Source organism: Microcaecilia unicolor, chromosome 1 (genome assembly GCF_901765095.1).
Source record: "Microcaecilia unicolor chromosome 1, aMicUni1.1, whole genome shotgun sequence".
In the NCBI taxonomy this organism is placed as follows: Eukaryota; Metazoa; Chordata; class Amphibia; order Gymnophiona; family Siphonopidae; genus Microcaecilia; species Microcaecilia unicolor.
In genome coordinates, this window is record NC_044031.1 from 526,630,210 (window position 1) to 526,655,440 (window position 25,231).

Genomic DNA, 25,231 nt, shown 5'->3' on the forward strand with positions numbered 1-25,231 from the left:
TGGAATTTATGTGGGATGTAAAGAACAAAAAACAGAAGAAACCAGTCTTCGCAAAAAACACCAAAAAAGCAAAACAGCGAAGATGACTAACAAAAACTAACAATAAAGAAACTTCAGACTGCTCAGAACACGGCAGCTAGGCTTATCTTTGGAAAAACCTGATTAATAGCGCAAAACCATTCCGCGAAAAACTACACTGGCTCCCAATCAAAGAACGCATTGCTTTCAAAATCTGTACTATGGTTCACAAAATTATCTACGGTGAAGCCCCGGGATACATGACTGACTTGATCGACCTACCAACTAGAAACACATCCAAATCAACACGAACCTATCTGAACCTCCACTACCCAAGCTACAAAGGTCTCAAATAAAAATCAACTTAAGCATCCAGTTTTTCCTACATAAGCACGCAATTGTGGAACGCACTACCAAAAACCTTGAAAACTACGTACGACCACCTACACTTCTGGAGAACACTAAAAACTCATCTGTTCAACAAGGCATATCTTACCAAGACAACATAAATGCTTGACCTCCGCAACACAACAAAACTAAAACACGTAACGACATAACACAACTCTCCCGTTGCACGATTCCCTTGTGTGGTTGGACCGCATGAACTTAATTTTACCTCAACATCACTATGTATTTGTTCTCACTGGAGTCTGCAAATGCATCTCTGGTACTATGTAAGCCACATTGAGCCTGCAAATAGGTGGGAAAATGTGGGATACAAATGTAACAAATAACAAATAAGTTTGCATGCTTAGTTTTGGGTGAATGGGGATGACGGCAGCGCAGAAGAGAGGGAACGTGAACTTAGCCTACTTGGCTTCAGCTTTGTGCCGTCATGCCTCGTGTTATCACTCTCCTTGTGTTAGTCCGCCATTTTTTTGATAGATGCGCTTTATGGGAATTGTAGTTCTAGCCTGTCATTGGCCACTATTGGAATCGGAAAGGTGAAAGGGTCAGTAATCGGAGCAAGATGGCCGCGTCCGCAGCGCAAGTGGTGCTGAAAACAGTGAAGAGTATTTCAGTTCGGTTCTGTCCGTTTGAGTCCAACGTGAGGGCCACACGGTGAGAATTTAAGTGCTGGTCTTCGTGTCGAGAAGGTGACAGGAGGGAAGAGTTTTCCCTTCCGATTCTGGTCAGGGTCGGGGAGGGTTCTGCCCCTTCTAGAGCCCCGTCCTTTAAAGTGTTTGATATCTCGTCCCCACACAGTTTTAGGTTCCCCAACTATGTTAGTTTTGTCGTTAATTTGCGGTTTTGGGTGGGATCTGATAGGCAGGCTGTCGAGTGCCTAGAGGTTACTGACCATCTCGTATGTATTCTTGCTCTTTGTGAGTCTCAGAGGCTAGTTATTTCATGATATTATTATGCTTGTCTTCTGTCTCTGATTTGTATGTAAGGCAAGCTCGGAGTCTTCATGATAGTTGTGTTAACTACCATATGGTTGGCGTTCAACTATAGCAGGTATGTTGAAGGTGGGCCATCCGAATGTCTGAGATTAAAGGTCTAGTGACTCTATGGTATAAATCTAAAACTATCTAAGAGTCACAGCTTTGGAGACAATTTAAAGCTACATTGGTTTTTCTTTTGTGCCTCTGAAAAGATATATGCAGTGGGAGGCAATATGAAAACAATTTATAAAAGAATGTGCCCAGGCTACTACTACTACTACTACTACTATTTAGCATTTCTATAGCGCTACAAGGCATACGCAGCGCTGCACAAACATAGGCTAGGTAAATTCTCCAGATTGAAAACTCCTGCACTTAGAGATTAAAATATGTGCATGGATTCCACCGACTACCGCATGTGTACGTTTAAGTGATGGGGCAAAGTAGACAGGAAAGTGTGCCTAGATTCCTTCCTACTAGTAGGGCCAGGTGCCATTTCTCTTCTTAGGCTTGTCTCATTAAAACAGTGATCAGTATCAGCATGCTAAGTAAGGCTCTAATAAATGAGAGAGCCTTCAAATGAGTGTGACATGCTCCAATATGAGTGAGAGTTGGCTTCTCTGCTTTACTAAGTAGTTGTCATACGTTACTAATTTTTTTTTCTGTTCTGTACAGAGAATTTCTTTATGCTGTCAGCAGTTCAAGAGCTCGTTCTAGCAACATAAACTGTGACGTGACAGTAGATGTGAAGCATGATAAATCTGAGCCAGTCATTAACATCATTTTTGGTGGGTTGAATTGAGAAAAGGTTTTTTTTTCAGCATGCTCAAATTTTGTGGCTACAGTTTTATTGAGGGGTTTGCATATGATTGGAAGACATTAAAGAAGTAAGTTCTGTAAAATATGCAGTAAAGCTTGTTTTATACATACAAAATGGCTGTTATAAAATTGTGAGGGGTATACACAGATTAAAATTAAGCAAACTGGAGTAGGTTCTACCTTTGATCACTCAACTGGTGTATGTGTGTTTGTTTGTCTGTCTGTCCCATTTCAGTATTGCAGCTGGCTGAGGCTAGGAGGGCCAGTCGTCATTCCTTCTTTTACCCATCTCTCTTGTACCAGCAAGAAGAGCAGAAGTACAGGCACCACTATTTGGCTCACTCATCAGTTGTTTGAACTGCACAGCACGCTGGGGCAGATGCTGAAAACTCTGGCGCTGTACAGAACCGCACTGGAAAATACCGCCATTACATTGCCGAAAAAGAACTTCCCAATGCTCAGCGCTAATAGTATGCAAATCTTATATGCTCTGTTAGTGCTGAGCATTTGGGAAGTAAGGGGTGGGGGTGGGGAGATGTGCCCAGCATATGTGCACAAGACCTGTGTGAAGGCACTTGCAGTTCTCCACTTGACAACACTGACAGTCTCAGCTAGGGCCTGTTCATTTTAGCAGGCTGGATTTCCTCATATTACTGCCTGCAACCTCGGCAGTGAGATTTATCACAGGGGGGGCCCAGGGGTATTTGGAGAAATGGTCATACTGTGATTTCATGCTCTGTTCATCTTCAATCAGGTAAGTTTCATGAATTTTTGTCTTGCCTTCATGCTTAATTATAACAAAGGTTTAAAACCCCAGCACTATGATTAATTGCTCGCTGATTTCCTATTATGTCTGTGGGGAGCGGGGAGGGACTTTTTTTTTTTTGTTTCATATTTTTATTAATAATTTTGTGTCAAACATAAAACAGACAGTAAACAAACAATAATAACAATCCATGGCATATACAATAAAAAAAAAATAAATCAGAGCATTAGTAGCGTTCCATCCCTAGAAACCAGCAGGAATACACAAGGTTAGGTAATGACAGGAGATTCTTGACAAAATAAATCCAAGCGGGCCCAGGTCTTTAATACTGACTTAACTCTATGATGTTTGCGAGCCAAAATCATTTCATACTTTCTGATCACACATACATAGCTCCACCATTCATTGTAATTTAAATGTACATTATTTTTCCAATTGGAGATAATTAAATGCAAGGCAACAGCTAATAGGATGTTGAACAATTTCTTATCCGATTCCAAAATAGTGATAGAAGGAGAAGAGGCTCTTAAAATCAGTATTTCATAAGAGATTGCTGTGGTCATTGGCAGATGAAAAACAAGACACATTTTTCCCAAATAAGTCGCCGGTATACTCTAACGTTCTTACAGAAGAAAACCATGTGTGCTAGTGACCCATCAGGGCCTTGACACGACCAATATTTATAGGTAACACTTTTAGTGATCCTAGCCACTCTAGCAGGGGTCCAGTAGGCTCTGTGGAATATAAAATAAGAGGATTGGGATATCGCCGCTGATTTAGTAGGGGGAGGGACTTTCTTAATCAGAAACCATGAAGTCCACTTTGCTCGACAGGAGAAAGCAGGAGGTCTGGGCACCCCCCCCCCCCCCCTTAAACACCACTGCTGCAAGAGCCTGTTTTCCCGTCGCCCTCCCGGGTGTACGGATCTTCCAGAGTTACTGGACGAGCACTGTGAACAAGGTTGTAGTTAGGGCAGCCAACGCGTCCGCATGCGTAGACACCCTAACGCCAGCTCCAAGGTGGCATAGGGTTTCCCACAGTAAGGGTGCCCTAGTTTAGTGTACTGTTTTCTGAGCATGGGGGGACTTGTGTCTGAGGAGCTACCTGTTCAGAAGGCGTTTGACAAAGTGCCGCACGAAAGACTCCTGAAGAAATTGCAGAGTCATGGAATCGGAGGTAGGGTATTATTATGGATTAAGAACTGGTTGAAAGATAGGAAGCAGAGAGTAGGATTGCGTGGCCAGTATTCTCAGTGGAGGAGGGTAGTTAGTGGGGTCCCGCAGGGGTCTGTGCTGGGTCCGTTGCTTTTTAATGTATTTATAAATGACCTAGAGATGGGAATAACTAGTGAGGTAATTAAATTCGCCGATGACACAAAATTATTCAGGGTCGTCAAGTCGCAGGAGGAATGTGAACAATTACAGGAGGACCTTGCGAGACTGGGAGAATGGGCGTGCAAGTGGCAGATGAAGTTCAATGTTGACAAGTGCAAAGTGATGCATGTGGGTAAGAGGAACCCGAATTATAGCTATGTCTTGCAAGGTTCCGCGTTAGGAGTTACGGATCAAGAAAGGGATCTGGGTGTCGTCGTCGATGATACGCTGAAACCTTCTGCTCAGTGTGCTGCTGCGGCTAGGAAAGCGAATAGAATGTTGGGTGTTATTAGGAAGGGTATGGAGTCCAGGTGTGCGGATGTTATAATGCCGTTGTATCGCTCCATGGTGCGACCGCACCTGGAGTATTGTGTTCAGTACTGGTCTCCGTATCTCAAAAAAGATATAGTAGAATTGGAAAAGGTACAGCGAAGGGCGACGAAAATGATAGTGGGGATGGGACGACTTTCCTATGAAGAGAGGCTGAGAAGGCTAGGGCTTTTCAGCTTGGAGAAGAGACGGCTGAGGGGAGGTATGATAGAAGTGTATAAAATAATGAGTGGAATGGATCGGGTGGATGTGAAGCGACTGTTCACGCTATCCAAAAATACTAGGACTAGAGGGCATGAGTTGAAGCTACAGTGTGGTAAATTTAAAACGAATCGGAGAAAATTTTTCTTCACCCAACGTGTAATTAGACTCTGGAATTCGTTGCCGGAGAACGTGGTACGGGCGGTTAGCTTGACGGAGTTTAAAAAGGGGTTAGATAGATTCCTAAAGGACAAGTCCATAGACCGCTATTAAATGGACTTGGAAAAATTCCGCATTTTTAGGTATAACTTGTCTGGAATGTTTTTACGTTTGGGGAGCGTGCCAGGTGCCCTTGACCTGGATTGGCCACTGTCGGTGACAGGATGCTGGGCTAGATGAACCTTTGGTCTTTCCCAGTATGGCACTACTTATGTACTTATGTACTTATGAGCTGTAGGGCTAATAAAGTGATTAGCTAATTAGAATTTGTGGCTTATATCGTTTTTTTGTGTTTGATTTGCCCTAAAGTAGTTCCAAAACAAAGTAAAGGGTACTCACTAAGGTTTTGCTGGCAATATGAGAGAAGAATGCCATACTTTGGAAATATATTATAATTTATTGGTAATATAAAAAAAATATATATATGCATATATAAAATATAGAAGGATAGATATATTAGTATGGCAAAGCAATAAGGAAAACATAGCAAGGCGTATCAGTACATGACAGAACTGCAAGAAAGCCGTATCAGTGCAACTAATAATTATTCCTGAAACATAACTACCTGTTCTAACCTAAGACCACGTACGAAAAAGTTCTGACTCATTTAGAACATGGCAATGCTTTCTATCTTGCCCTGACTATACAAAGGATATCTAACCGTACACTGTAGGCCGCCTGCAAAAGTCCTTTGGCTCCTGCTGTGTGGCAGGTCTCTCTTTTCCCTCTTGGACTCCATGCTGAAGTTTCCCATGTAGATAGGCTGCCTCTGCTCCACTGTGTCTTCCATCTTTGTTTGTTGTGGAAGGCTATCAGCAATGAAATTGGAATGCACACAGCTCTTCTCTGGAACTATCTTTGTTGAAGCTATGATGTTACCCAGTACTGGTTCTTACTCAGTACAGCACATATTAGTTCAGTTCCTTTATGAGCTCTGAGGGCTTTAGCCCCTCAGTAATAGTTTCAAATTTATGACTTGAAATACCGCCCATCAAATCTGAGTGGTTTACAGATATAATAATATAAATAATCCATTCAGACAGAACAGAGAAAAATGTAATTTAACAGAGGTGCTGTGCCCTCCAGGGCACCCTGTGTTGCACCCGCATCTCCCCACCATAGAGAGGACTTATGAGAAAACTTCCTTAAATAGTTTTTCAATTCAGCTTTAAATGTAGGTAAAGATTCCTGTAATCTTAGGGATAAGGGGAGGGCGTTCCAAAGACTGCTGTCTACTTTATTTTATTTATTCATTCTTGTATCCCACAGTTATCTAAAAACAAGTTTCGGTTCAATATGGCTTACAGTTAACAATTAGTTGAGATTACAAGTGATGCATTGCAATTACAAAGTAGTATAGAAAATTAGAAGCACATATAAATTAACCATAACATTTCTTGAAAAGGTAGGTGTTTAGTTCTTTTCTGAACTGAAGATAGTTTGAAATGCTTCTTGTGACCTTGGAAATTGGATTCCCTAATTTAGAGCCCAGATAACTAAATCCAGCAGTATAGATAGATTTGTAAATTATGTTTCTGTGGGTGGGTAGGTGAACTAGTAAATAACCTCTGGTTCCTGGTCTTGCGTTTCTAGGTGATATTTCAGTCAGTTCTAGCATGTCAAAAAATATTTTGAAAATGAGAGTGCTAGTTTTGAAAAATAGTCTGGCCTTGATTGGGAGCCAGTGTAGCATTACCAATAGTGGGGCTGCTTTCTCATATTTCGGCTCTTTGAATATCAGTTTTGCTGTCATGTTTTGAATGGTCTGCAGCAATTTTCTTTGCACCCTACATATGCTGCATTACAATAGTCTAGTTGGGACAGTATCAACGATTGTACTGTAATTGAAAATGATTGGGAAAATAGTCTCTAATCGTTTTCAATTTCCATAGAGTTTTGAAACACTTTGATGTTACTTGTGAAACCTGATTTTCAAGTCAAGGTGTTTATCAAGTATAATTCTAGTATTTTTAGTTGTGTTTCAATAGGGTATGTTTGTTGGTCGATTTGTGAAGTTTTGGTAGGGAGTGGGATTATGCGAGCTAGATAGAATCAGGAATTTGGTTTTTATCTGTGTTTAGTTTTAGTTTGAAAATTGTGGCCCACTTTTCTAAAAAGGGCCAGCCCTTTTTTTAACCTTATCCAATATGTTGTGATGTTGTTATTAAAAGATACATATATAGTAATATCATCAGCATATATAAATGGGTTGAATCTCATTTGCATTTGTTTACACCGGAGTCTGCAAACGCCTCTCCGGTACTACGTAAGCCACATTGAGCCTACAAATAGGTGGGAAAATGTGGGATACAAATGTAACAAAAATTTTTCCAGTCTTGCTGAGTGGGGGACATTATGACATTGAATAATATAGGTGATATTGGTGAACCTTGTGGCTCAACACATTCAGGTATCCAGGTGGCTGAAAACTGATTAGACATCTTTCCAAGATAGAAATCAGACGGTGACAGCATTATTGATACTATTGCTGAACCCTCCTTTGCTGAACCTAGGTGTAGATGGAAAGCAGAATGGGTTGGAATAAAAAGATGATGCGTTGCTTTTCAGGTTGACATATAAAGGCTGCTATGTGCTAAAAGCAGTAATCTTTCATCTCCTGATAATAAAAAGTAGTCACTTCCTTGCTTGCTAGTTGCATCTCTGAAATAATGTACATGCTTGGGGGTTGGCTAGGACCTCTGTAGCCATCTAAGGATGGGCTGCGTGCCTGGCTTTTGCTATCACTGCCTGACATTTAACAGAGTAAGCAAAAGTTGATAATACTAGATTATTCTTGCACAGTATATGCTTATGAAAGCAGATGCAGTGACAAGAAGGCATTCTGTAGTTCTGTAAACCACTTTGTCCTACTTGCTAGTAAAAGCGGTATATCAAATATTTCCAATATTCATAAACATAAATCATAAAAACATTCTGGTGATAGTCTGAAGGGGAAAAAGTGGGATAGATAGACACAGAAGAGTGATATATGGGTGATCAGAAGGTAAAGAAGTAGTATACATTTTGTGGTTTATAATGTGATAGGAAACCCAAAGATGGCGCCCAAGCAGGACGTGTAGCAAAGACGCTCCCAAAAAGAAAATTTTTCTTCGACGATTTTCCTAGTTAAACATGCCAAAAAGGAAAGGGAAGCTAAGGGGACCACCCCTCCAGAAGCAAATCCCTACCTTGCCTGGGCAGCAGTCATTGACTACATTTCTGGTATCGACTCCGACCTCGGACGTATCCGCTAGCGGAGCAGGGAAGAGCTCCGCTCAGGAGAGCGAATTTTCGCTTAGTCCGTTAGGACCTGTGACCCCGACGCTTTCGCACGCACCTGGAGGAACTGTACCGAATCCCGAGACTAGTGGGGCTTCGAAGGAGTGGCCTTCCCCAGAAGCGATAGCGGAGGCCAGAGAGATCTTGTGGCTAGCTGAGGGAGTCCAGCGAACGCCAGAAATGCCAACAGGGGAGGCTATTGGGGTATTGCCTGAAACAACTACGCCAGAAGAAGTTTCTGCTTGCGTATTGGCGATACAACCCTTAGTCAAGCCCCAAGAGGTGTCGCTGGAATCGATTTGGACAGCATTGGAATCGCTTCACAAGGTCTGTACCTCTTTCATAACGTTATCCTTGAACAATTCTTCTCAGATAAAATCTCTTAAAAGACAAATGGAGGGAGTAATAATAAAGCAAACTGACCTAGAGACGCAAATTGGGAAAATATCTCAACAACAAGTTCATATTGTAGGAGATTGTGCCTCTATACAAAGAAAAATAGAGAATATGGAAAATTTATCAAGAAATCTAAACCTACGATTCCTAAACTTTCCAAAATCTCAATTTGTGCCCCCGAAGGATATGTTTGCTAAGTTTCTTAAAGAAATATATAATTATTCAGATCAAACACTCCCTCCTCTTCAAAAGATTTACTATTTGGAAAAGAAACCTCCTTTACCTCAAGTTACTTCTAAACAGGACATTCCTCCTGAAACGCTGGATTTGACAAACTTTTTGGAGCAGTCTGTGGATAATACAGAAACCAGAGCGACATTGATTGTATCTTTTGTCTTCTTACAAGATAAAGAATCTTTATTGAGACTTTATTTTAAAAAAAATTTATCCAGAGTATAAAGGAAGCAAAGTCTCTGTGTTCCCAGACATTGCTCGTTGGACTCAGCAAAGGCGGAAAAAGTTCCTAGATATGAGGCAAGAGTCTTTAAATGTTGGAGCAGTTTTCCAATTACGATTTCCTTGCAAGTGTATTTTGATATTCAAGGATAAAAAATATATATTCTTTGAACCTGAACAATTAAGGTCATTCCTTGATATGAAGAAAAACCAATGCTAATTCCATCTCTGGTTTATGGTTCTGTAAATTAAGGAGTACCACTGCTTGTTTTTCCTCAAACTTTAAGTTAATAGCACCAAACTTCCTTTGGTTTAATCAATCTTGAATCCCACTCCTTCTCTTTATGGTGGACTGTTGTAACCAGATTGTAGAGATGTTTTCTATATATATTATATTCTTTAGTGTATTTGTGTTTATATCTGGTGTATCTTTTCAAAGATGTATTCTTTGTATTATCACTAAAACAATAAATAAACAAATTAAAAAAAAAATAAAAAAAAAATAAAAAAAAAAAGGAAACCCAGGTCTTTAAGTCATTTCTTATTAGTTTCAAAGTATCTGATCATTTTTAACTTCAAAATTCTTTTGTTCCTGGATTCTTTTAAAGATCTTAAATAATGTTCTGATGATAAAGGTCATTGATAGAGTGCTGTGATCCCAGAAGTGGCCTGAAAGGTACAGAAATATTCTTTTTTTTTTTTTTTTTTTTGAACTATAATTTTGGTACTAGGGGATCTTTTTCTGTCTCTACATGAAGTACTGGTTAAGCACTTGGCACTGATATTTCTGTTATCTGTGCTGTTCTCCTGTTTTTCTCCTTCACCACTTTTCTTGCATCGTGGGGACGGAGACAGCTCACGGGAACAAACTTTACCCCTTTGTCATTCTCTAAACATAACTCTTTGATTGCTAGAATTATTGGTAAAAGTTGAATACAATTTTTCCTACTAATTTTGGGGCTTGCTTTTTGTAGTTTTTCCCAATGTTTACCCCAAGGAACAGCTGGAGCTCTAGTATTTGTGTTTAGCACTTATACGATTATTTGGTTTTTGTCTCCCTCTGCTGGTTCTGTTTGAGAGAGTTCTTTATTTTTAACTTTGTGTTTGTTTGGACCAGCAGGTTTACATTTTTTTATAAATAGCTACATTCCAAACTAAAGCTAAATTGCTCAGTGGCTCTGTTTCATCTGTTGTATTATATATGCGCACATTTTAATAGCCAGCAAAATAGAGCTGTTTTGATAGTGATTTGTATCTGCTTAGTAACAACTCATGTGTTTGAATGAACTTTATTTTTACAAGTGTTACGTACAGCTCCTGGAGATGTACAAAATAAAGCATTTTGAATTTCTTAAGTGTTTTCTAAGTCTTTTTGAGGCTGATTGGCATTTCTTTTATAGGTGATGGAGATAGGCTGGTGATGAAAGGAGCTCACCTGACCACCGGAGAGATGCTGTCTGCTTTCAATTCCAGATGCATTGCCAAGAATCAGAAGGTAGAAGAGGGTACCAAAAAATAAAGCCCCTGCAGGACAAAGGGACAGTCAGTTCCATGTCACCTACAGTCTTGTGTTTTTCATAAAACTTGCTCGGCATATGGCAGTTTCAATAAGAGAAGTATTTGCATGTATGCTGCTCTGCTATTAAGTTATTTTCTGACAGGAAAGACTAAAATCTGTGAAGAGGAAGCTGGTTCTTTTCATCATTGTGGTCTGTGGTTCTGGATGCAGCTTCAGGAAAGGAAGATGGGTGCTGGCATTCAATAGTATCAGCATAAAAGGTGTCTTGCTGAACAGCTGGTATTTCATCTTGTGCTTTATCTTTCATATGAATAATTTTTGATAAATTTAAAACTTACAAAACAATAAAAAGATACCTGATGAAATATGATCATGAATGTGTTTTTCCCCTGGGTTTTGGAGTTCACAGAGGCTTTTTATTTATAATGACCATTAAAAATCCTATTGTGTGTGTGTGTTTTTAAAAATTGTTAACCTGGTAATCCAAGTTTCTGGGCTGAATGCTTACTCCTTTGTTCCTGTTTCCAGTGCATAGATTTTTTTCGTTTAATAAAAAAATCATGTATTTCTTTTTAATTACCCTTAGATCTGTTCATTTTGTTGGCATTTGCAGGAACCTTAAGCAATGCTGCAGCAGAATTTTAGACTTATTGAACAAATGTGGAATAGGCTGTAATCAGGGGTGTGCTGGTAAATTTTTAACAACAGGCTCTTTCTCTGGACGTAGCCAGCTCTGCAGTTGGAAGGGCCAGGGGTGGGGGAGCAACACTTGCCTCTCTCTCCTCCCTCCCTTCGTGCGGGCACGCTAGGCATACCTTTGCTGGCAGCCAATAAATGGACTGCCACCACTCCCAACGTCTTGCTCTGAGCAGCATGCTGGAACTTCTCTCACATGCTCGAGAAGTCCCAGCCTGCTGTCCAGAGCTGGAAACAAGGAGCGGGGAGCAGCAGTAGTCTATTTACTTGGCTGGCAGGGCTCAGCATCCCCACCAGCAAAGTAAAAGATATTTCAGCAGGGGGCCCAAGCCTACATTTTGGAAGCCAGTTGTTAAAGTAGCCATGGAGGGCACTACTTTAACAACTGGCTCCCAAAATTCTTAAAAACTTAACAACCGGCTCTTGCGAGCCTGTGAGAGCCTGCTCCAGCACACCACTGGCTGTAATTCTCCTAGCATTCATGAAGTTCTAAAAATACAGATATATAGTTAATAGTTATGGAGTCCCCCTTTGTTCTAATTTTTAGGTGAACCGCTGTGCACTTGTAGCCCAGTCTGCAGCACAGTGCATTGGTGCTTCCCTGATTTTAGTCACAGTGAAGGGTTTATGGCTTGAGATCAGCCATTTGTAATTACATTATTAAATCCAGGATTCCTCTTCCCTCCATAACACTGTCCACTTTATGTTAAGCTATTTTGCATTGGAGCCCAGTAACTGTTGCCGTGCCCTGCATGGAGTGTGTATATGTGTAGTCCAGTCTTTTTAGTTAGGGGGAAGGGAATTGGGACGTGATATACTGCTTTTCTGTGGTATTTTGCAACTACATTCAAAGCGGTTTACATATATACAGGTACTTATTTTGTACCTGGGGCAATAGAGGGTTAAGTGACTTGCCCACAGTCACAAGGAGCTGCAGTGGGAATCGAACCCAGTTTCCCAGGATCAAAGTCCGCTGCACTAAGTACTAGTCTACTCCTAGTCCCTTGCAACGTCTGGTGATTGGAACTGAATCTAGATGCTCCACCTCATTTTTTGACTTCTCACTCTAGCTTCCAGTAGTACCGTGTACATTTGATCCCTCCTGTATGCCAGGCAGAATGGTAGAAACTACTCTCAAAAAAAAAAAAATCGCTGGCTGTAGTGATGGGCTCTGGCCAATGTCAATTTAGGAATGGAATGTCTTGCCATAACAATCTGGCTCTTTGTAGGTGTTAATAAACATGTGGCTGCTAATGGTAAACCCTATAAAAACAGGATTTCAGTTTTTAAGGGCTTCTTTTATAAAGCCACGCTAGGGACTCCTGTGTGTCAAATGAGATGAGGCCCATAGGAATTGAATGGGCTTTGTTGCATTTTCCACACCAGAATTGCTAGCATGGCTTTGTGAAAGGAGCCCTAAATGTCTTGCTCACCTTTTCTCTGTCTGAACCATATATTCAGGTAAATGAGTTATTTCCCATCCCAAGTTGGCTTTCAGTCCAGTTGTACCCAAAACTCCTACCTGCCCTAGCTAAGATAATATTTAACCATCTCTCAGACCTCATGTGCACCTTTCTTTAAATTAGTCACCTTATTTTCTAACTCCTCTTACTCGCTTACCTAATCTATATATTCCTTATTTGCTTATACCTTACACTGTCAAAATGTTCTAGTATGTATTTTGTTGACATTGTAAGTAGTATACTATACTATATTTTGTATTGTTATTTGAATATTTTTACTGCTTTGTCTATTGCTTGTGTTTGATTTATTCTTATTGTACACTGCCTTGAGTGAATTCCTTCAAAAAGGTGGTAAATAAATCCTAATTTTAAAAAAATGTAGAGGGAAGGGACTTACCTAAAGTGTCAGAGAGTGTCTAGGAAAGGCAGCATTGCGATACTGAGACAGATTGAAGGTCCATAAAGCCCAGCATCCTGTTACAGTGGCCAATCCAGGTTATAAGTACCTGGCAAGATCTGAAAAATCTCAAAACAGTACAATACATTTTATGCTGCTTATCCTAGAAATAAGCAGTGGATTTTCCCCAAGTTAATTTTAATAATGGCTTATAGACTTTTCTTTTAGGAAGCTAAAGCCTTTTTTAAACCCCACTAAGCTAGCTGTTTTACCATATTCTCTGGCAACGACTTCCAGAGTTCAATTACACATTGAGTGAAGAAATATTTTCTCCAATTTGTTTTTTTATTTACTACTTTGTAGCTTCATTGCATGCCTCCCTAGTCCTAGTATTTTTGGACAGAGTAAACAAACGATTCACATCTACCAACTCCACTCATTATTTTATAGATGTCTATCTTATTTTATCTCAGCCATCTTTGCTTCAAGCTGAAGAGCCCTAGCTGCTTTAGTCTTTCTTCATAAGGAAGTTGTCCCATCCCCTTTATCATTTTAGTCGCCCTTCTCTGTACCTTTTCTAATTCCACTATATCTTTTTTTGAGATGCGGTGACCAGAATTGAACACAGTATTTGACGTGTGGTTGCACCATGGAGCGATGCAAAGGCATTATAATGTCATTATTTTTGTTTTTCCTATTAATACCTGACATTCCATTTCCTTTCTTAGCTGCTGCTGCCACCGCCGCACACTGAGCAGAGGGTTTCAACGTATTATCAATAATGACACCTGGATCCCTTTCCTGGTCAGTGACTCCTAATGTGGAACCGTCTATCACGTAGCTATAGTTCTGGTTCCTTACCCTACATTCTTCACTTTGAACATGCACACCTTTAAATGTTACCTGCCATTTGGATTTCCAATCTCATAAGGTCCTCATAATTTTTCACAATCCTCTTTGATTTAACAACTTTGAATAACTTTGTGTCATCAGCAAATTTAATTACCTCACTAGTTTCTCCTCTAGCGAATACTGACCATTTAAACTTTAATCTTTGTTTTTACCAGTTTTTAATCCATAATAGAACACTACCTTCTATCCCATGACTCTTCGCATTAGCCCCTGGACTAGCATGAACCCCCAGCCCAACAGGAGGCCATTGTTGACCTAGGGGAATGGGAGGTGCCCATACCCCAGGATGACCGCTGGGAGGACATGCTCTCTCTTGAGAGGGAAGAAGGGGAGGAGAGACAGCAACAGCATCTACCACCTCCATCTCCAGTGGGTAATACAGTGGCCCTACTGCACCTCCTGTAGCAAGGGGGCTGAGGTGCTGGTGTCACCAGGAGGGTTGACACCAGCCTTGCAACATACTTCCTGCTTCAGCTGGTGCCACTTCCATTTACAGTCCTCAATCTCCCTGTTGCTGTGTGTACAGCATTGAGGCGGGAACAGATTGCCCCCCTCCCCCCACTCCCTTCCCCTGGTTGAGATAGAGGGTCTCTGGCCCCTGGAGGCAAACAGGTTGGCATATCTGTTGGTGATTTCATTCAACAGCTCAACCTCAGCATCAGTGAAATTATTTTTGCGGCTCCGAGCAGCCTTCTTTGGTGCCATTGTTTTCAGAATAGTTTGAAAATACAGACATGGACGTTTATATCTCGTTTCCAGGACATTCAGAGAAATGGATGCCCTTAATTCGATACTGGGTGACAGCTGGAGACATTTCCAATAGAGTGAAATAGTTGTTTAGGAAATTGACTTTTTTTTTTCTTCTTTACGTGCTGGATGTGAAAACGTCTAAAGGAATAGCCACCAATTTAGATGTTCTAATTAGATTATGGGCTCCTGTGAAGACGTTTATAGATAGGATACCCTATCTTCCCTGTTTTGGTGATATCTTTGAAAGATACTTTATCCCGAACCATGCGCTTTTGAGCGGCTGTCGGCCTTCCCCCCCGTTTCTAGTTTAAAAGCTGCTCTATCTCCTTTTTAAATGCCGATGCCAGCAGCCTGGTCCCACCCTGGTTAAGGTGGAGCCCATCCTTTCGGAATAGGCTTCCCCAGAATGTTGCCCAGTTCCTAACAAATCTAAAACCCTCCTCCCTGCACCATCTTCTCATCCATGCATTGAGACTCCAGAGCTCTGCCTGTCTCTTGGGCCCTGCGCATGGAATGGATTTCAGCTTTCTACCTAAGAGCCTAAATTTGGCTTCCAGAACCTCTCTCCCACATTTTCCTATGTCATTGGTACCCACATGTACCAAGACAGCCGGCTCCTCCCCAGCACTATCTAAAATCCTATCTAGGTGACGCATGAGATCTGCCACCTTCGCATATGGCGATATGGATATATATTAACCACCAGTTCCAGTGTGTTAGGGCTTCAAAGCTGGAACTAGGTTTGTGAGCCCTTGGACCACTGCCAAGGAGCGGCAGCGGCAGGCAAAACCACCCCACACCAGAGGCAAGGCAGAACTCTGACAAACAGTGAGACTTCACCTGCACATGGCCACCTTTCACCAGGAGTTGAGCCCCTGGCTGCAAGTGGCCGGCAGGACTTATAGGGCAGGAACAGGATCCCAACAATGCTGCATAGAGTCAAAGGGGAAAGGAATACACAGGGGCAGCAAGGCAGGGAAAGGATAAGCTAAAGGACAGGGCTGAAAGCTGCAAGCAGCCACTAAAACAGGGAACAAATACTGACGGAGAGGAGACAGGACTGGAAGCTGCAGAGCAGCCACAAAAAACACAAGCAGACAAGGACTAGACACAAAACTACAACTCAGAGACAAGACTAGAAAACAAGCAACAACCTAATCTAAACTACACACAGACTAATTGGAACAGACAAGAATTTCAGGCAAGAATCAATACAATAAAACCAGACTAGGCAGCTGTGCACACAGCACACCAACAAACCTCAGGGCCTTAGGCGATGCAAAGGCAAAGCAGAAAGATTTCAGAATGGCTAATATGCCCAGCAGTAGCTGAGGCTCAACTGCAGCAATCACCAGGCCACTACGGGTGCTGTGCAGGTTCAAACAAACAGAGCAAGTCTGGCAGTCTGGAAGATCCAGTCTGGACTGGCCTGAAATCTGAAACGGGTGACAATAACCAGACAGTTCATTGCAGCCACCAGGTCTGGCCACCATGTGGCGAGAGGAAGGAGAGCACGAAATATGGGCACAACCATGACACAGTGAGAGTTACATTATCTTTTTATTTGTAACATTTGTATCCCACATTTTCCCAACCATTAGCAGGCTCAATGTGGCTTATATTATACCATAAAGGTGATCGCCAAGTCCGGTAGATGTTAAACAAATACAGTTTAAAATAAGGGTCAGGTAAGGTTAGAGTAAACAGGTACAAGGAAATAAAGGAATATATAATGTCCAATGCAATGTAAGGTATTGATGCATTGCAGAGTTGAAGCATTTAAGTAGGGCCAGTAGGATAGGCCTTGCAAAACAGATAGGTCTTTAATGATTATAGACCGGTGAGTCTGACGTCGGTGCTGGGGAAAATGGGAGAGGCTATTATTAAAAACAAAATTACAGAGCACATCCAAGGACATGGATTACTGAGACTGAGTCAGCACGGCTTTTGTATGGGGAAATCTTGCCTGACCAATTTACTTCAATTCTTTGAAGGAGTAAATGAACATGTGGACAAAGGGGAGCCGGTTGATATTGTATATCTGGATTTTCAAAAGGCGTTTGACAAGGTATCTCATGAAAGGCTACAGAGAAAATTGGAGGGTCATGGGATAGGAGGAAAAGTCCTATTGTGTATTAAAAACTGGTTGAAGGATAGGAAACAGAGAGTGGGGTTAAATGGGCAGTATTCACAATGGAGAAGGGTAGTTAGTGGGGTTCCTCAGGGGTCTGTGCTAGGACCGCTGCTTTTTAATATATTTATAAATGATTTAGAGATGGGAGTAACTAGCTAGGTAATTACATTTGCTGATGAGACACAAAGTTATTGAAAGTCGTTAATTCGCAACAGGATTGTGAAAAATTACAGAAGGACCTTACGAGACTGGGTGGCTAGATGGCAGATGACGTTTAAAGTGAGCAAGTGCAAGGTGATGCATGTGGGAAAAAAGAACCCGAATTATAGCTACGTCATGCAAGGTTCCACGTTAGGAGTTACGGACCAAGAAAGGGATCTGGGTGTCGTCGTCGATAATACACTGAAACCTTCTGCTCAGTGTGCTACTGCGGCTAGGAAAGCGAATAGAATGTTGGGTATTATTAGGAAAGGTATGGAAAACAGGTGTAAGAATGTTATAATGCCGTTATATCGCTCCATGGTGCGTCCGCACCTTGAGTATTGTGTTCAATTCTGGTCGCTGCATCTCAAGAAAGATATAGTGGTATTGGAAAAGGTGCAGCGAAGGGCGACTAAAATGATAGCGGGGATGGGACGACTTCCCTATGAAGAAAGACTAAGGAGGCTAGGGCTTTTCAGCTTGGAGAAGAGACGGCTGAGGGGAGACATGATAGAGGTATATAAAATAATGAGTGGAGTGGAACAGGTGGATGTGAAGCGTCTATTCACGCTTTCCAAAAATACTAGGACTAGGGGGCATGCGATGAAACTACAGTGTAGTAAGTTTAAAACAAATCAGAGAAAACTTTTCTTCACCCAATGCGTAATTAAACTCTGGAATTCGTTGCCGGTGAAGGTGGTTAACTTGGCAGAGTCTAAAAAGGGGTTAGACGGTTTCCTAAAGGACAAGTCCATAAACCGCTACTAAATGGGAAAAATCCACAATTCCAGGAATAACATGTATAGAATGTTTGTACGTTTGGGAAGCTTGCTAGGTGCCCTTGGCCTGGATTGGCCGCTGTCGTGGACAGGATGCTGGGCTCGATGGACCTTTGGTCTTTTCCCAGTGTGGCATTACTTATGTACTTATGTTTTCATACTCTTTGGTAGTGCATTCCACATTTGTGTATTTAAGTAAGAAAAATTTGATGCATATGTTGATTTGTATCTGAGTCCAATGCAGCTTGGATAGTGGAGGTTCAAATAGGTACGTGACGCTCTGGTTCTGTTTCTGGTCGGAAGATCTATCAAGTCAATCATATATCCTGGGCCATCACCGTAGACAATCTTATGGACCAAAGAGCAGATTTTGAAGGTAATTGCGATCCTTGATTGGGAGCCAGTGCAATTAAAAATTATTATAGTGCTAGTTGTATGGAAGAATCTGTCTGGATCTGTATTGCTAGACTTTTCTCAGAAAGGAGGGATACATATGAAGAAGTGAATCTAAACTGTATCACTGTAGTTGGGCTGAGCAGCTAAAGCTGTAACAAACTTGTGTCTAAAAATTTACTTTCAGATGCCTTATTTGAGAATCCAATTTCAAGTGAATCTGTGTTCCGGAAGAAAGGGTAACATCCATTAGCTGGTCAGGTAAATCCCTCAGCACTGTCAATTTGGAGATCCCAATGCCAGGGGTTAGTCCACTGTGTGAAGTGTGATCCTGATTTGATTTCAGATTTGTTCTTCTTCCCAAAAAATGTAACAGTCCAAATACAACAATACTAATGTGCCTTCATTCCTTACATCCCCAGTTCATCCGTGAAAAAAAATAATTTTATTCGACCAATCAACTCTATATGACTTACAGCTGCAGAGCTGCTGACAGCAGCAGGAAGATCATTTGTTCAAACAACCTGTCTCACTTTTTGAAATGATGAAAAACAGGTTTTTCTTTTACATCATTATTCTCTCAGTTCACTTTGGTGGCTCCCCTCCCTCCATCCCCCAAGACTGGAATAAAGTGGGGGAACCCTATCGGGTTGCTATTAAACGACGTTATTAATCCTTTACCTCATTACCAGACATGCACAATTTTGTATGGAGGCCCAAAACCTGTCAGCAGGCTTTATCTTCTTCAGCTTTGAGCAGGCTTGGAGCCCCCTGTGGTAACATAGTAAATGACGGAACGATCCATGCAGTCTGCCCTACAGTCACACTCATTATCAAGTCATGATTAAACCAACAATGAATTGTCTCTCTTTGGCATTTCTGGGACATAGACCGTTGAAGTCCCCCTGGTCCTGTCCTTAGTTTTCAACTAATGAGTTGCCGTCAAAGCCCAATCCAGTATCCAAATCCATCTTGTCAATTTTGGGACACAGACCGAGAAAGTCTGCCTGGCACTGTCCTCACATTCCAACTGGAGTTTCTGTCGAAGCCCTCACCAGACTTCTAAACCAGATTTCCATATATGGGACCCAAAGCATACAAGCCTGCCCAACACCAGCCTTAGTTCTTTACAGCTAGAGTCGCCATCTACAGTGCCACTTGACATGCAAACACAAATGCAGCCATTTAATTTTTTTTTTTTTTAATACCATTCATTTTTTAATTAGAGATCCTCTATGTTTATCCCATGCCTTTTTGAATTCCGTCACTGTTTTTTTTTCTCCACCATCAACTTCGGGAGGGTATTCCAGACATCAACCACCCTCTCTGTGAAAAAGAATTTCCTGATGTTACTCCTAAGTCTACCACCCTGCAACCTCAATTCATGCCCTCTAGTTTTTCAATTTTCCCTTCCCTGGAAAATATTTGTTTCTATACATTTCAAGTATTTAAACATCTGTATCGTATCTCCCCTCTCCCTTCTCTCCTCTAGGGTATACATATTCAGGTCTTCCAGTCTCTTCTCATACATCTTTTGGTGCAAGCTGCATACCATTTTTGTTGCCTTCCTCTGGACTGTTTATTATTTATTTATTTATTGCATTTGAATCCCACATTTTCCCACCTCTTTGCAGGCTCAAGTCTTTTTACATCTTTAGCAAGATACAGCCTCCAAAACTTAACACAATACGCCAATGACTTGTACAGGGGCATCAACACCTCCTTTCTTCTGCTGGTTACGTCTCTCTCTATACAGCCTAGCATCCTTCTGGCTATGCCACCGCCTTATATTGTTTCATCACCTTCAGATCCTTAGATACTATCACCCCAAGGTCCCTCTCTCTATCTGTGCATATCAGCCTCTCACCTCCTAGCATATATGACTCTCTTGGATTTCTACTCCTTAAGTGCATCACTGCACTTCTTTGCATTGAATTTTAATTGCCAAACATTGGACCATTCTTCTAACTTTTGCAGATCCTTTTTCATGTTTTCAACTCCCATCAGAGTGTCCATTCTGTTACAAATCTTGGTATCATCTCCAAAAAGGCAAACCTTACCTTCTACTCTTCAGCAATGTCGCTCACAAATATATTGAACAGGATTGACCCCCCCCCCCCCCCCCCCAGAACCGATCCTTGAGGCACTCCGCTACTCACCTTTCCTTCCTCCGAGTGAATTCCATTAACCGCCACCCTCTGGCGTCTGTCAACCAGTTCCTAATCCAGTTCACCACTTTGGGTCCTAACTTCAGCCTCTCAAGTTTATTTAAGAGGAACCATGTCAAAGGCCTTGCTGAAATCTAACTAGATGACATCTAACATGTCTTTGATCCAATTCTCTGGTCACCTAGTCAAAGAATTCAATCAGATTCGTTTGGCAAGATTTACCTTTGGTAAAACCATGTTGTCTTGGATCTTGTAACCTATTGGATTCCAGGAAATTCACTTCCATTACTTTTCCAATAATCAAAGTGAGGCTTACCAGCCTATAGTTTTCAGCTTCTCTGTCACCACTTTGTGAAGAGGGACCACATCTGCTCTTCTCCAATCCCATGGAATCTCTCCTGTCTCCAAGGATTTATTAAACAACTTCTCTGAGCTCCCTCAATATCCTGGGATGGATCCTGTCTGGTCCCATGACTTAGTCCACCTTCAAATTTCTCTTCGGAGAACGGTTCTATATCTACTCCATGCTCATCTGTACTTTTGCCAGCCCAGGGCAATTACCCATTTTATGCCTCTCTAATGCTAGTCCTGGCTCAATAGTATCAACCTAGCACTTCCCACCTCCACAAAAGCAACAAATGGGGCTCAATAGATCCTACAAAGCACTTCCCACCCTCACAAAAATAGCAACAGGTTCTCAGCCCAGTAAGAGGGGCTTGGTTGTCTCAACCTAATACCTCCACTCCAATTAAAAAAAACAAAAGAGGCTTGGTGATCCCAACATAACAGTTCCCATCCCTAGCAGAGTCAGTGGGATTCTGTGACCCCAACAAACTACCACCTATATTCCTTCCCAATCCTCTCTCCTGTAAGATGTTCCCAACAGTTTCTTCCTCTCCTTTTCTTTCTTATCCCTTGCACTTCCCCTCACTCTTGTTTCCCGTCTCTTCACCCACACTCCCCTGTCCCATATCCTGCTGTCTACTTACCTCCTCTTCTCCTCCTGTGGCCACACCTCCTCCCTTCCTACCTGACTTCACCCCATTCTCCCCTTTCTGTCTCCTTCTAATGCTATGAACTTTCTTCACTCTGTTGACCACCCTTCTCCTCTTTTTATCCCACATACCCCTCGTTCTTTCCATCCTGCTCTGACCTTAACCCCATCTCTCTTCCCCTTTTGCCACCCTACACTCTTCCTGCTGTACCCCAAACCCCTTCTCTCTGTTCTCATGTTTGCCCTCTACCTTTTACCATGCCAAGACCCAAATCCACCCTGTACCTTTTGTTCCCCCTGCCCCACCACTTCTCTCTCGCCCCTATTGCTCCCTAAATTCCCCTCTCTCTGCTTCCCACCTGATAAGGCCAAATAAAGGACATTGGATTTAATAATAGGTTCCTTCTCCTCCTACCTCCTTGATTATGAAATAGCAGTCTCTCTTTTTCTTCCTTCAGTGACCTGTGGAGATGTTGTGGCAGCAGGGGGAGAAGGGGAGTGAAGGAGATGGAAAGCTGTAAGGGAAATGCTGCCTCCTGCTGCTTCTCAGGGACTGGATTGCCCAAAGTTATCACATTTTGTATTTATTTATGGAAATTTCAAATAAGAATCACAGAAAATGATCCCCTTTCCCAAAAATATACACACACATCATATCAGTTATAGAACCCACCAGCAGTAATTATGCTTGTCCACAAATTTATAAAGGTGGTCAAGAAAGAAAAAAAAGTAAAGGAAAAAAAACATAATTTATCTAGCGGGAAGTGGTGGAAATGAAAATGGTAACGGAATTCAAACATGCGTGGGATAAGCATAAAGGAATCCTGTGCAGAAGGAATGGATCCTCAGGAGCTTAGTCAAGATCGGGAGGCGGGGATAGTGCTGGGCAGACTTATACGGTCTATGCCAGAGCCGGTGGTGGGAGGCGGGGATAGTGCTGGGCAGACTTACACGGTCTGTGCCCTGAGGAGCACAGGTACAAATCAAAGTAGGGTATACACAAAAAGTAGCACATATGAGTTATCTTGTTGGGCAGACTGGATGGACCAAGCAGGTCTTTTTCTGCCGTCATCTACTATGTTACTATGTAAGAGACCCTCAGGTAAAGCTGCATATGCTGACATAACAGTGATTTGCAATTAATTTGAGAAGCAATCTATCTAGTCAAACCCCCCTCCCTAACTCTCAAAAATTCCAATAGTTGCTTTGGATCCACAAACAAGAATGATTTATCCTTAAACATCATTAAACAATTAGAAGGACATTTCAAAAGAAAAGATACTCCAAGGGCTAAAGTTCTTGGCTTAAATACCAAGGATTCTTGTTTCCTTTTCTGAGTAATCCTTGAAAAGTCAGGAAAAATCTGTATAGTGGATCCAAGAAACTTTTCAGCCATATGACAAAAATATAAATGTAACACCAGATTCCGGTCAGATTCAAAAGCAAAAATGACCACTAGGGTCAGTCTCCGAGTTACTTGTTCTAATGAGGACTCCAGAAAGTCTGCCACATTAAGTATGTTATGGTCTCTCCCTCCATTTTGATTGTTCATAAATCTTCCAGCTGGTGTAATATATTGAGTTTGTATAATCAGAGGTAGATTATCTTTGGACATATTCAAAATTTCTTGAAAGTATTTCTGGTGGTGGTGAAGTCCACAGAGACTTTGGAAAGTTTAAGAACCTAAGGTTGTTCCTCCATATTTGGTTCTCAAAAAATTCCATTTTGTGATGTGTCACCTCTCTGTCCTTAATTAGTTGTGCATTCATATATTGCAGTGAGGAGATCTTGTTTTCTAACGCTGACAACCTAAAAGAATGGTCAGCTATGCTTTGTAACTGGCTAGTAACAATTTGTGTAATATCATTAGTTTTATCCACTAACTTATTAACCACAGTTGTAAGAGAAAGGTTGACATTCTAGATAACATCCCATAATGTATCCATTGTTACAGTGGTTGGTCTTTGCATTCTCTAATTTTCTCCCCAAAGTCTCAACACTCATGGTTCTATGGTCTACCGGAGCTCCAGAAAACTCTTCCAATGGTGTATGTGCAGTTGGAATCTCCTCAAAGGTCTTGTCCGGCGTTGAATTTCTCACCACCGCTGCCAGCAAGGCCAATTCCATGCTATTACTACTTCTAGGTCTCGGAGGCATCACCTGTTGCTTAGGGCTAAATGAAGCCTCTGCACTGTGCTCCATTTCCAGATTCAATGGAGCTGTCAAAATAGGAGCCCCCAGCCAAGATTGTAGGTGCACTAAACTGATTCAACGTCGTCTGCTTCATGGTTGAGGGACTGCCAGCCTCAGAGGGATAGGAGTTTACTTTCCCTCTCCTCTTTTTTCCTCATATCAATGGGTACTAAGGAGTCATAGTGCAAGGCTCAAGCTGCAGTTCAGAGACCACCTAACATACGTCTCCTGCAGATGCCATCTTGACCCCCTGAGCTGAATGCCAGTTACCAACTTTATAAGACAATAGCCTACCACCTATTGCACCTGCTATCCACCCCATATTCTGCCCCCTACCTCCCCAGTCCATCCCTTGCCCTTGCCTCAATGAATAATTGCAGCTAGAGCAGCAGTACAGGATTTAGCACCTGAAGGCCTTATTGAGGACTGGGAGGTGGGGGAAGTGCAGCTCCCATTGAGTCACAGTCCCCCAACACACATACGCTTCCCCCTATGGAATTAAAGCCAATCAAATTCTGCATCTACTACCCCAGCCCCAGCCCTCCTCTGTACAATGGGTACAGAGGAGAGTTAGGACATCTCTATATATAAAAGGCACCTCCAACATTCTAATTGAAGCCTCCAGCCGGAAACTTGAGGTGGCATAGATATCTGGTTTAGCAAGTACACAAAGGAAAAGAGAGTTGCAAGTAAAGCTCTTAACTCCTGCCACAGTTGTTTTCTCAGGCACCTGGAGTGGTTGCTCTGGGTGATTTACAAGGTCAGCTGGAGTAAAGCAATTAACTCCTCCCAGAGTCTTGCCCTGGGTGATTAACAAGGTCAGCTGGGGTGCACAGGGAGGGGGGAGGGAGACCCTGGAACTGGGAGGGAGGAGGGAGTGATGGGCCCCTGGCACACACTCTGATTCTCATACATTCACTGTCACAGACACACTCGCACCCAGTCACACACTCTCTGTCACACACACACACACATACACACTCTCTCTCGCACATTCCCTCTCTCTCACACAGTCAATCTCACACACTCTCTCTCAAACATACACACTCCGAGGAAAACCTTGCTAACGCCCGTTTCATTTCTCAGAAACGGGCCTTTTTTACTAGTTTCTCCATAAAACTCACCATGCAAATACATTTCTGATTCTAGTATAATCTCAATAACAGATAAATAAACCCTCTCAGTAAATGGAATATTGAGAAGTAATAAGAGCTCTATCAAGAAAGTCACTCAGGACCTAGAGCAAATCTACCATGTGAACAATAGCTTCCAAAACAAGGACCCTTGACTATGAAAAGACAGTGATCTGAATATTACAGTGGGCACTAAAACATCAATACATCTATTGGGAAAACTGAACAAGCCAAATTACTACTTAAAAAATTCATGC

General features: G+C 41.9%; 1 protein-coding gene across 1 annotated transcript; it reads left to right on the top strand.

Annotated features, from left to right (window-relative positions):
* The first annotated feature begins 963 nt into the window (after window positions 1–963).
* On the top strand, window positions 964–11,126 carry MRPL53 (mitochondrial ribosomal protein L53). The gene is made up of 3 exons (XM_030190180.1): window positions 964–1,080; window positions 2,079–2,191; window positions 10,643–11,126. Exons 1-3 carry the CDS (start codon window positions 989–991, stop codon window positions 10,759–10,761), a joined length of 324 nt encoding a protein of 107 aa, XP_030046040.1. The 5' UTR covers window positions 964–988; the 3' UTR covers window positions 10,762–11,126.
* Window positions 11,127–25,231: the final 14,105 nt, after the last annotated feature.

Bases quoted from the DNA above. Each gene is read 5' to 3' on its own strand.
- MRPL53 (XM_030190180.1), top strand. From the start codon at position 989: ATGGCCGCGTCCGCAGCGCAAGTGGTGCTGAAAACAGTGAAGAGTATT. The intron at 1,081-2,078 runs GTGAGAATTTAA...TGTTCTGTACAG, and splicing joins TCCAACGTGAGGGCCACACG to AGAATTTCTTTATGCTGTCA. The intron at 2,192-10,642 runs GTGGGTTGAATT...TTTCTTTTATAG, and splicing joins AGTCATTAACATCATTTTTG to GTGATGGAGATAGGCTGGTG.